A 13,466-nucleotide genomic window follows, 5' to 3' on the forward strand; every position below is an offset into this window, starting at 1 on the left:
GTGTGTGTGTGTGTGTGTGTGTGTGTGTGTGTGTGTGTGTGTGTGTGTGTGTGTGTGTGTGTGTGTGTGTGTGTGTGTGTGTGTGTGTGTGTGTGTGTGTGTGTGTGTGTGTGTGTGTGTGTTTATGGTTGTGTTATGGTTGCAGTATGTTGTGTTATGATTGTAGTATGGTTGTGTTAGGTTATAGTAACATTATAGTATGGTTGTGTTAGGTTATAGTAACATTATAGTATGGTTGTGTTAGGTTATAGTAACATTATAGTATGGTTGTGTTAGGTTATAGTAACATTATAGTATGGTTGTGTTAGGTTATAGTAACATTATAGTATGGTTGTGTTAGGTTATAGTAACATTATAGTATGGTTGTGTTAGGTTATAGTAACATTATAGTATGGTTGTGTTAGGTTATAGTAACATTATAGTATGGTTGTGTTAGGTTATAGTAACATTATAGTATGGTTGTGTTAGGTTATAGTAATTATAGTATGGTTGTGTTAGGTTATAGTAACATTATAGTATGGTTGTGTTAGGTTATAGTAACATTATAGTATGGTTGTGTTAGGTTATAGTAACATTATAGTATGGTTGTGTTAGGTTATAGTAACATTATAGTATGGTTGTGTTAGGTTATAGTAACATTATAGTATGGTTGTGTTAGGTTATAGTAACATTATAGTATGGTTGTGTTAGGTTATAGTAACATTATAGTATGGTTGTGTTAGGTTATAGTAACATTATAGTATGGTTGTGTTAGGTTATAGTAACATTATAGTATGGTTGTGTTAGGTTATAGTAACATTATAGTATGGTTGTGTTAGGTTATAGTAACATTATAGTATGGTTGTGTTAGGTTATAGTAACATTATAGTATGGTTGTGTTAGGTTATAGTAACATTATAGTATGGTTGTGTTATGGTTGCAGTAAGGTTATAGTTTGGTTGTGTTTAGGGTGCAGTATGTTGTGTTATGGTTGAAGTATGATTGTGGTGTTACCTTGACGCTGTAGACTGGTGTCTCCCTGGTAGAGAGGCTGGGGTACTGGATGAGGAGATAGGACAGGGGTAGGGTGTGGGAATAGGGTGTGGGTAGGGTTTGGGAGTAGTGTATAGGGGTTAGGGTATAGGGTTTAGGGTATTGGGGTTAGGGAATATGGAATAGAGTATAGGGGTTACGGAATAGGGTTCAGGGTATAGGGTTTAGGGAATAGGATTTAGGGTATCGTGGTTAGGGAATAGGGTTTAGGGTATAGGGGTTAGGGAATATGGAATAGAGTATAGGGGTTATGGAATAGGGTTTAGGGTATAGGATTTTGGGTTTAGGGTATAGGGGTTTAGGGTAAATGGGTTTAGGGTATAGGGTTTAGGGTATTGGGGTTTATAGGGGTTTAGGGTAAATGGGTTTAGGGTATAGGGTTTTAGGGTATGGGGGTTTAGGGTATAGGGTTTAGGGTTTAGGGTATAGGGGTTTATGGTAAATGGGTTTAGGGTATAGAGGTTTAGGGTGTAGGGGTTTAAGGTATAGGGGTTTAGGGTGTAGGAGTTTAGGATTTAGGGGTTCGGGATGGTGGGGTTTAGAATGTAGGGGTTTAGGGTATAAGGGTTTAGGGTGTAGGGTTTTAGGGTGTAGGGGTTTAGGGTGTAGGGGCTTACAGGTTGAGGGTATAGGGGTTTAGGGTACAGGGGTATAAGGGTTCAGGATGTAGGGTTTTGGGGTATAGGGGTTTAGGGTACAGGGTATAGGGGTATAGGGGTTTATGGTATAGGGGGTCAGGATGTAGGGGTGAGGGTGTAGGGGTTTAGTGGTTTAGGGTATAGGAGTTCATGATGTAGGGGTTTGGGGTATAGGGGTTTAGGGTACAGGGTATAGGGGTATAGGGGTTCAGGATGTAGGGTTTTGGGGTATAGGGGTTTAGGGTACAGGGTATAGGGGTATAGGGGTTTATGGTATAGGGGTCAGGATGTAGGGGTGAGGGTGTAGGGGTTTAGTGGTTTAGGGTATAGGAGTTCATGATGTAGGGGTTTGGGGTATAGGGGTTTAGTGGTTTATGGTATAGGGGTCAGGATGTAGGGGTGAGGGTGTAGGGGTTTAGTGGTTTAGGGTATAGGGGTCAGGATGTAGGGGTGAGGGTGTAGGGGTTTAGTGGTTTATGGTATAGGGGTCAGGATGTAGGGGTGAGGGTGTAGGGGTTTAGTGGTTTAGGGTATAGGGGTCAGGATGTAGGGGTGAGGGTGTAGGGGTTTAGTGGTTTATGGTATAGGGGGTCAGGATGTAGGGGTTTGGGGTATAGGGGTTTAGGGTACAGGGTATAGGGGTATAGGGGTTTATGGTATAGGGGTCAGGATGTAGGGGTGAGGGTGTAGGGGTTTAGTGGTTTAGGGTATAGGGGTCAGGATGTAGGGGTGAGGGTGTAGGGGTTTAGTGGTTTAGGGTATAGGGGTCAGGATGTAGGGGTGAGGGTGTAGGGGTTTAGTGGTTCAGGGTCAGGGTATAGGGGTCAGGATGTAGGGGTGAGGGTGTAGGGGTTTAGTGGTTTAGGGTATAGGGGGTCAGGATGTAGGGGTGAGGGTGTAGGGGTTTAGTGGTTTAGGGTATAGGGGTCAGGATGTAGGGGTGAGGGTGTAGGGGTTTAGTGGTTTATGGTATAGGGGTCAGGATGTAGGGGTGAGGGTGTAGGGGTTTAGTGGTTTAGGGTATAGGGGTCAGGATGTAGGGGTTTAGTGGTTTAGGGTATAGGGGTCAGGATGTAGGGGTGAGGGTGTAGGGGTTTAGTGGTTTAGGGTATAGGAGTTCATGATGTAGGGGTTTGGGGTTTAGTGGTTTAGGGTATAGGGGTCAGGATGTAGGGGTGAGGGTATAGGGGTTTAGTGGTTTAGGGTATAGGGGTCAGGATGTAGGGGTTTGGGGTATAGGGGTTTATGGTATAGGGGGTCAGGATGTAGGGGTGAGGGTGTAGGGGTTTAGTGGTTTAGGGTATAGGGGGTCAGGATGTAGGGGTGAGGGTGTAGGGGTTTAGTGGTTTAGGGTATAGGAGTTCATGATGTAGGGGTTTGGGGTATAGGGGTTTAGGGTACAGGGTATAGGGGTATAGGGGTTTAGTGGTTTAGGGTATAGGGGGTCAGGATGTAGGGGTTTGGATGTAGAGGTCATATGGGTTGAGGAGGGATCCTTATCACATCAGTCTTTCTCTCCTTAAGCTGGGGAGGCAAGAACAGGGAAGGTGTCTTAAAATCAACACACACACTGCACACTCAACTGGCTGTAGTCTACACTGTACACTGTACACTCAACTGGCTGTAGTCTACACTGTACACTCAACTGGCTGTAGTCTACACTGTACACTGTACACTCAACTGGCTGTAGTCTACACTGTACACTCAACTGGCTGTAGTCTACACTGTACACTCAACTGGCTGTAGTCTACACTGTACACTCAACTGGCTGTAGTCTACACTGTACACTGTACACTCAACTGGCTGTAGTCTACACTGTACACTCAACTGGCTGTAGTCTACACTGTACACTGTACACTCAACTGGCTGTAGTCTACACTGTACACTCAACTGGCTGTAGTCTACACTGTACACTCAACTGGCTGTAGTCTACACTGTACACTCAACTGGCTGTAGTCTACACTGTACACTGTACACTCAACTGGCTGTAGTCTACACTGTACACTCAACTGGCTGTAGTCTACACTGTACACTCAACTGGCTGTAGTCTACACTGTACACTCAACTGGCTGTAGTCTACACTGTACACTCAACTGGCTGTAGTCTACACTGTACACTGTACACTCAACTGGCTGTAGTCTACACTGTACACTCAACTGGCTGTAGTCTACACTGTACACTCAACTGGCTGTAGTCTACACTGTACACTGAACTGGCTGTAGTCTACACTGTACACCCAACTGGCTGTAGTCTACACTGCACACTCAACTGGCTGTAGTCTACACTGTACAGTCAACTGGCTGTAGTCTACACTGTACACCCAACTGGCTGTAGTCTACACTGCACACTCAACTGGCTGTAGTCTACACTGCACACTCAACTGGCTGTAGTCTACACTGTACACTCAACTTGAAGTAGTCTACACTGTACACTGAACTGGCTGTAAACTAACCCACTAAACTAGCCCAACTAAACTAACCCACTAAACTAACCCACTATACCAACCAACTAAACCAACCCAACTAAATCAACCCAACTAAACTAACCCAACTAAACTAACCCAACTAAACTAACCCAACTAAACTAACCCACCTAACTAATCCAACCCACTAAACCAACCCAACTAAACTAACCCACTAAACTAACCCAACTAAACCAACTAAACCAACCCAACTAAACTAAAACTAACCCAACTAAACCAACCCAACTAAACCAACCCAACTAAACTAACCCACTTAACTAATCCAACCCACTAAACCAACCCAACTAAACTAACCCACTAAACCAACCCAACTAAATCAACCCAAACTAACCCACTAAAACTAACCCAACTAAACCCCCAACTAAACTAAAACCCAACTAAACTAAATCAACCCAACTAAACCAACCCAACTAAACTAACCCACTAACCCAAACTAACCCACTAACTAAAACCCAACTAAACCAACCCAACTAAACTAACCCAAAACTAAACAACCCACTTAACTAAACCAACCCAACTAAACCCAACTAAACTAAAACTAACTAAACCCCACTAACTAATCCAACCCACTAAACTAAACTAACCCAAACTAAATCTAAACCAACCCAACTAAACTAACCCATACATTATGAACTCGTGTCAGAGTTTGCGCAGTCTGGTTGTCAATAGCAACCGCCAAGGCAACAAAAAAAAAAAAAAAAAAAGGCTCGTAGTTAAAACCTCGGATTTAATCCATGCGAGCTGCACCTCGGTGTAAATACCCTGGACTCCGTCTCCACTCACGGCCGCTGATGTTATAACACACACAGGTGTGTGTGTGTGTGTGTGTGTGTGTGTGTGTGTGTGTGTGTGTGTGTGTGTGTGTGTGTGTGTGTGTGTGTGTGTGTGTGTGTGTGTGTGTGTGTGTGTGTGTGTGTGTGTGTGTGTGTGTGTGTGTGTGTGTGTGTTGCCCCTCCTATGATTTAACTGTGTGTGACCAAGATGTTGCAACACGTCCAAGATAATCAAATGCGTCTCGTTAAAAATGGTCTCGTGAAAGGCTACATAATAATCTAATAGTCTAATTCAGGAACTGAATATCATTCTGATATCCTTCTACGAGACAGTGTTACCTGGTTGGTTAGAATACAGTAATGTGTGTAGACAGTGTATAGTAACACCACTCACGTTGTCTGCAGTGTCTGCGTTCATACGGTGCACACCGGAGAAACCCCGGACCTCTCTTCATCCCGTGTGCAACCTATGGAATCGACTGAACCAGTTAACGTTTAAATCTCCTTGGAATATGGACCGGTAACGGAGTCGCTTTGACAGTCACTCGGTAACTTCCTCCTCGTTAATTGTTAAGTGAACCGTTTTTTTCCTCCCCGTTCCACTCGCGCGCCTCCACGGATTGATCGAGCCCTCTCTGTTCCTCTGGCGTCTGCATTCCACACCAAACCGGGGTTACGAGCGGTGACGGAAACACACGAGCTCACTCACCGGGAACCTTTCGGTTCGCTCTGGGTTTGGGTGGGGGTGGGTGCACCTGCTGATGCGCAAAGTGTGGACACCACAGGTCTCCGTCTGGCGGACACGCGCGGCGCGGGCACGATGTAGGGCCTGTAAAGGTGAGTTGCGTGTGGTTGGAATTACTGAACACCTCTTAGAGCTTGGTGGTGTCATCATGGGCGTCATAAAACGTAACGATAACGTCATAAAACGTTCGATGCGTCTTCAGAAAGATTCGAAAGCTCTTGACCCCCCCCCTCATCGATTTGCTTCATAGCATATTAAAGTCATCAATGAATTACCGTACGGTATTGAATGTTTGCTCAAACCAACAGGGCACTGGCCACCTGAATCTGAAGGCGGCGGAGCAGCAGACTGAACTTAATGCAGTGAAACGGCGCCCTCTGGCGGATCATAAAGACTGGTACAATTAGAGGGCCCAGATACACTAATGGACCGGACGTATGTGGACACCGGCTCGTAGAACATCTCATTCCACAATCATGGGTGTTAATATGGAGGTGGTCCCTCCTTTTGCTGCCATAACAGCCTCCACTCTTCTGGGAAGGCTTTCCACTAGATTTCTATTTAGCCACAAGGGCATTAGTGAGGTCGGGCACTGATGTTGGGGGGCGATTAGACCTGCAGTCGACGTTCCAATTCATCCCAAAGGTGTTCAGTTCAAATGGTTGAGGGCAGGGCTCTGTGCAGGCTAGCCAAGTTCTTCCACACTGATCTCAATAAACCATTTCTGTATAAACCTCAATTTGTGCACAGGGGCATTGTCATGCTGAAACAGGAAAGGGCACACAGAACAGACGGACGGACGGACGGACAGACAGACAGACATCATAATAACCACAGTAGACTGAATCTCACTGATATAAAACCTTGTTATTAAAATAACAGACACATAGAAAACACATCATCATCATCATCATCATCATCATCATCATCATCACAGTAATATTAAATCAAACATTTTGACAAGTAGAATCGTCAGGTGTGTTACTGCTTGGTGGAAACAAAACCCTGCTCTCTGTAGATGGTAGTCCAGCCCAATGACCAGCTCCACAGAAACACTTATAGCATTATAAACACTTATAACCACTACGTATGGAGTAGTAATGCAGGCTGTTATAGAGCTCCTATGAAGAGGGTGAAGAGGGTTTATAAAGGCCCGTGGTTCGGTGTAGAAAGTGGGAGTGACTTATTTACATTAGAAAACACATCCATGGCAACGTCTGAGGCAGTGTTGTGGCAGTAGAGAGAGTGACTACCCTTATTAAACATCTATAACATGTTTATAACATACTTATGTCATGGTATAACAGGTGTGGTGTTGTGGCAGTAGAGAGACTGACTACCCTTATTAAATATTTATAACATGTTTATAACATACTTATGTCATGGTATAACAGGTGTGGTGTTGTGGCAGTAGAGAGACTGACTACCCTTATTAAATATTTATAACATGTTTATAACATACTTATGTCATGGTATAACAGGTGTGGTGTTGTGGCAGTAGAGAGACTGACTACTACCCTTATTAAACATCTATAACATGTTTATAACATACTTATGTCAAGGTATAACAGATGTGGTGTTGTGGCAGTAGAGAGACTGACAACCCTTACTAAATATTTATAACATGTTTATAACATACTTATGTCATGGTATAACAGATGTGGTGTTGTGGCAGTAGAGAGAGTGACTACCCTTATTAAATATTTATAACATGTTTATAACATACTTATGTCATGGTATAACAGGTGTGGTGTTGTGGCAGTAGAGAGACTGACTACCCTTATTAAACAGACTCTCAGTGCCGTAGACCAGTTATTACCTGTTCATAACAAGTCTTTTACAGTTCTGTAACATGTTAACCTGTCTATATGCTCTAAAACATGGCTGATCTATGAGATACATAATACAGATCTGACAAACGTATGGTAGCTCTATCGATGACAACTCTATGACACCTCTATGACCTGTCTATGACCTGTCTATGAACAGTCTATGACACCTCTATGACCTGTCTATAACCTATCTATGATCTGTCTATGACACCTCTATGACCTGTCTATGACACCTCTATGACCTGTCTATGACACCTCTATGACCTGTCTATGGTCTGTCTATGACACCTCTATGACCTGTCTTTGACACCTCTATGACCTGTCTATGACACCTCTATGACCTGTCTATGACACCTCTATGACCTGTCTATGACACCTCTATGGTCTGTCTATGACACCTCTATGACCTGTCTATGGTCTGTCTATGACACCTCTATGACCTGTCTATGACACCTCTATGACCTGTCTATGACACCTCTATGACCTGTCTATGGTCTGTCTATGACACCTCTATGACCCGTCTACGAAGTGTAATAACCGTCCGTTATAAGGGCTGGAGAACACCAGTCGGTTTGTGGCAGTAGAACACTCTGTTAGTCCTGCTCCCTACTGACACTCTGAAACCAACCATTGTTTGTAAACAGAGGTTCTTCACGAGTCTATACATCGATTGGCTTAATATGTTTAGTTTTGAGTGTTGATTGTTTGTGCATTTCGTCCTGTGGCCACAAGGGGGACGAGCTAAATTACAGACTGCAGCATTAAGAGCAGTCTATACCATCCCAAACTGGTGATCAACCAGTTTCCTATTCAACCAGTCTCCTATTCTGACACGTGATTGGTCAGCGTACGTCTCCTATTCTGACACGTGATTGGTCAGCGTATGTCTCCTAGTCTGACGCGTGATTGGTCAGCGTATGTCTCCTAGTCTGACGTGTGATTGGTCTGCGTATGTCTCCTAGTCTGACGCGTGATTGGTCTGCGTACGTCTCCTAGTCTGACGTGTGATTGGTCAGCGTACGTCTCCTATTCTGACACGTGATTGGTCAGCGTACGTCTCCTAGTCTGACAAGTGATTGGTCTGCGTACGTCTCCTATTCTGACGTGTGATTGGTCAGCGTACATCTCCTATTCTGACGCGTGATTGGTCAGCGTACGTCTCCTATTCTGACACGTGATTGGTCTGCGTACGTCTCCTATTCTGACGCGTGATTGGTCAGCGTACGTCTCCTAGTCTGACAAGTGATTGGTCAGCGTACGTCTCCTAGTCTGACGTGTGATTGGTCAGCGTACGTCTCCTAGTCTGACGCGTGATTGGTCAGCGTACGTCTCCTAGTCTGACGTGTGATTGGTTAGTTGTTGTCAGCCAGTTCATTCACAAACTGACTCATCGTTTAAAGAGCGATGCTGAAATAGAATAATAACAACAAATCGGAAACACAACAACAACAACAACAACAACAACAACAACAACAACAACAACAACAACAACAACAACAACAACAACAACATATTAACCACATGAATCAGGAACGCCGGTTTAACCACGGAGAGGAGAAGAAACAACAAGACGCGACAGAGGAGACGAGGTATCTATTCTAGAGAGCAGTGGAGGGAAGGAGGGGCGGGGTTCTGGTACCCTAGCTCATTTAGGGCATCGCCATAGCAACAGAGCGAGGGTTCTGCGACAGGCGGAGATTCTAACTCAGGGGTTCTCCCGCATATCAAAAGAAAGTAGTGCGCTATATTGGGAATAGGGTGCCATTTCTGAATCTTGAGGGGCAAGGGGGCCGGGGGTTTTGGGGGGGGGGGGGGGCTCAGAATACTACAGGATAGTGTGCTCCTACAGCAGAGCACATACATGTTACATACATGTTACATAGGCCTATGTGTTTTAGTGTTACATCCGTGTTACAATACTGTCTGTGTAAACACAGAAGTCCGAGGTCGGGGGGGTCACTGTGGTCACTGTGCTATAAAACACAGCAGTGTGAGGTCGGTGGGGTCACTGTGTCAGGGTCAGGAGGGAAGGGCTTTCTCCTGCTGTCAGGGCAGTGGTTGGGAAGGGCTTTCTCCTGCTGTCAGATCAGTGGTTGGGAAGGGCTTTCTCCTGCTGTCAGGGCAGTGGTTGTAAAGGGCTTTCTCCTGCTGTCAGATCAGTGGTTGGGACGGCTTTCCCCTGCTGTCAGGGCAGTGGTTGGGAAGGGCTTTCTCCTGCTGTCAGATCAGTGGTTGGGAAGGGCTTTCTCCTGCTGTCAGGGCAGTGGTTGTAAAGGGCTTTCTGCTGCTGTCAGAATAAAGGACATCAGAGGGGCGAAGGGCAGGAGAGGCCATGTCCTGGAATAGGACAACATAATAACATACAGATTTATAATAGTATTGATGACATTCCTCTCAGTTCCTCTGAGAATAACCAAAGACACTATTGAAGTGAGCAAACATATTGAGACATATAAACCTTATAACATCCCTACTGTCTGTTTCTAAACCATCAGAGGGGCCTTCTAGACCCAGGTCACCTAACTAACCCAGTGGTTCCTGGGGACCCAAAGGGGTCAAAATGTCTGACCTAACCCAGGTCACCTAACTAACCCAGTGGTTCCTGGGGACCCAAAGGGGTCAACATGTCTGACCCAACCCAGGTCACCTAACTAACCCAGTGGTTCCTGGGGACCCAGAGGGGTCAACATGTCTGACCTAACCCAGGTCACCTAACTAACCCAGTGGTTCCTGGGGACCCAGAGGGGTCAACATGTCTGACCTAACCCAGGTCACCTAACTAACCCAGTGGTTCCTGGGGACCCAAAGGGGTCAACATGTCTGACCTAACCCAGGTCACCTAACTAACCCAGTGGTTCCTGGTCCTGGGGACCCAGAGGGGTCAACATGTCTGACCTAACCCAGGTCACCTAACTAACCCAGTGGTTCCTGGGGACCCAAAGGGGTCAACATGTCTGACCTAACCCAGGTCACCTAACTAACCCAGTGGTTCCTGGGGACCCAAAGGGGTCAACATGTCTGACCTAACCCAGGTCACCTAACTAACCCAGTGGTTCCTGGTCCTGGGGACCCAGAGGGGTCAACATGTCTGACCTAACCCAGGTCACCTAACTAACCCAGTGGTTCCTGGGGACCCAAAGGGGTCAACATGTCTGACCTAACCCAGGTCACCTAACTAACCCAGTGGTTCCTGGGGACCCAAAGGGGTCAACATGTCTGACCTAACCCAGGTCACCTAACTAACCCAGTGGTTCCTGGTCCTGGGGACCCAAAGGGGTCAACATGTCTGACCTAACCCAGGTCACCTAACTAACCCAGTGGTCGAATATGTGGACAACTACAAATACCTAGGTGTCTGGTTAGACTGTAAACTCTTCTTCCAGACTCACATTAAGCATCTCCAATCCAAAATTAAATCTAGAATCGGATTCCTATTTCGCAACAAAGGCTCCTTCACTAATGCTGCCAAACATACCCTCGTTAAAACTGACTATCCTACCGATCCTCAACTTCGGCGATGTCATTTACAAAATAGCCCCCAACACTCTAAATTGGCTGCAGTCTATCACAGTGCCATCCGTTTTGTCACCAAAGCCCCATATACCACCCACCACTGGGACCTGTATTCTCTCGTTGGCTGACCCTCGCTTCATACTCGTCGCCAAACCCACAGGCTCCAGGTCATCTATAAGTCTTTACGAGGTAAAGCCCTGCCTTATCTCAGCTCACTGGTTACCATAGCAACAGCCACCCGTAGCATTTGTTATATTGTGTTATTGACTGTACGTTTGTTTATGTGTAACTCTGTTGTTTGTGTCGCACTGCTTTGCTTTATCTTGGCCAGGTCGCAGTTCTAAATGAGAACTTGTTCTCAACTGGCCGACCTGATTAAATAAAGGTGAAATAAATCAAATAAAAAATGAAATGACTGAACAAATGAACAACAAACAGCACAGCAAGTCCTGTGGGTCCTGTGTAGCTCAGGTGGTAGAGCATGGCGCTTGTAACGCCAGGGTAGTGGGTTCGATCCCCGGGACCACCCATACGTAGAATGTATGCACACATGACTGTAAGTCGCTTTGGATAAAAGCGTCTGCTAAATGGCATATATTTATATTATTATTATTATAAGTGAAAGAAATAGGTTTTGACATTTACTAGTAATATAATATATATAATATAATATAGTCATAATAACTGCAGTAATAATAATACTATTAAAAAGAGTAATACTAGTTCTAAAAAGTATAATAATAATAACTAGACTGGAATGTAATAATAATAATGGTAATAATAATAATGGTAATAATAATAATGGTAATAATAATAATGGTAATAATGGCTGTAATAATAATAATGGTAATAATAATAATGGTAATAATAATAATAATAATAATAATGGTAATAATAATAATGGTAATAATAATAATGGTAATAATAATAATGGTAATAATAATAATGGTAATAATAATAATGGTAATAATAATAATGGTAATAATAATAATAGTAATAATAATAATGGTAATAATAATAATAGTAATAATAATAATGGTAATAATAATAATGGTAATAACTAATCAATAATAATAATGAATAATAATAATGGTAATAATAATAATGTAATAATAATAATGGTAATAATAATAATAATAATAATAATGGTAATAATAATAATGGTAATAATGGCTGTATTAGGGTAATACCTTCACTAGACTGGAATGTAATAATAATAATGGTAATAATAATAATGGTAATAATGGCTGTATAATAATAATGGTAAATAATAATAATGGTAATAATAATAATGGTAATAATAATAATGGTAATAATAATAATGGTAATAATAATAATGGTAATAATAATAATGGTAATAATAATAATGGTAATAATAATAATGGTAATAATAATAATGGTAATAATAATAATGGTAATAATAATAATGGTAATAATGGCTGTATTAGGGTAATACCTTCACTAGACTGGAATGTAATAATAATAATGGTAATAATAATAATAGTAATAATGGCTGTATTAGGGTAATACCTTCACTAGACTGGAATGTATTAATAATAATGGTAATAATAATAATGGTAACAATAATAACAATAATAGTAATAATGGCTGTATTAGGGTAATACCTCCACTAGACTGGAATGTAATAATAATAATGGTAATAATAATAATGGTAATAATAATAATGGTAATAATAATAATGGTAATAATAATAATGGTAATAATGGCTGTATTAGGGTAATACCTTCACTAGACTGGAATGTAATAATAATAATGGTAATAATAATAATGGTAATAATAATAATGGTAATAATAATAATGGTAATAATAATAATGGTAATAATAATAATGGTAATAATAATAATGGTAATAATAATAATGGTAATAATAATAATGGTAATAATAATAATGGTAATAATAATAATGGTAATAATGGCTGTATTAGGGTAATACCTTCACTAGACTGGAATGTATTAGTAGTACAATCAGGAGAAACACCTTCACCATCTGTCATTTCTAGACTATTCTACCACGCACACAACACTACACCGGAGGGTTACACAACTAACTTTACATCCTGTCTGTCCAGGACACATAAACCAGTGATCAACATCCTGTCTGTCCAGGACACATAAACAAGTGATCTACATCCTGTCTGTTCAGGACACATAAACCAGTGATTTACATCCTGTCTGTCCAGGACACATAAACCAGTGATTTACATCCTGTCTGTCCAGGACACATAAACAAGTGATCTACATCCTGTCTGTTCAGGACACATAAACCAGTGATCAACATCCTGTCTGTCCAGGACACATAAACAAGTGATCTACATCCTGTCTGTTCAGGACACATAAACCAGTGATCAACATCCTGTCTGTCCAGGACACATAAACCAGTGATCAACATCCTGTCTGTCCAGGACACATAAACCAGTGATCAACATCCTGT

At 42.6% G+C, this 13,466-nt stretch overlaps 2 protein-coding genes across 4 annotated transcripts in view; both read right to left on the bottom strand.

Annotated features, from left to right (window-relative positions):
• The window catches only part of LOC124021117 (ras-associating and dilute domain-containing protein-like), a 71,332-nt gene extending 69,984 nt beyond the window's left edge, over nt 1-1,348 (bottom strand). Inside the window, 1 exon segment of the mRNA XM_046336448.1 lies at nt 994-1,348. The gene's annotated coding sequence lies outside the window, so the exon portion shown is untranslated.
• A 5,168-nt stretch (nt 1,349-6,516) lies between these two features.
• The window catches only part of LOC124021116 (monocyte to macrophage differentiation factor 2-like), a 48,198-nt gene continuing 41,248 nt past the window's right edge, over nt 6,517-13,466 (bottom strand). Inside the window, exons 7-8 of one of the 3 annotated variants that reach the window (XR_006836201.1) lie at nt 8,020-9,839; nt 6,517-7,799 (exon numbers count right to left, since the gene is read on the bottom strand). Coding sequence is in view for 2 of the 3 variants with exons in the window: in XM_046336447.1 (XP_046192403.1) it covers nt 9,584-9,612; nt 9,752-9,839 (117 nt within the window). In the remaining variant the exon portion in view is untranslated. Of the gene's footprint in view, nt 9,840-13,466 lie in introns of all 3 variants that reach the window. The other 2 variants (XM_046336447.1, XM_046336446.1) reach the window with 2 other exon arrangements.

The sequence above is a fragment of the Oncorhynchus gorbuscha genome, unplaced genomic scaffold, assembly GCF_021184085.1.
Source record: "Oncorhynchus gorbuscha isolate QuinsamMale2020 ecotype Even-year unplaced genomic scaffold, OgorEven_v1.0 Un_scaffold_1055, whole genome shotgun sequence".
In the NCBI taxonomy this organism is placed as follows: Eukaryota; Metazoa; Chordata; class Actinopteri; order Salmoniformes; family Salmonidae; genus Oncorhynchus; species Oncorhynchus gorbuscha.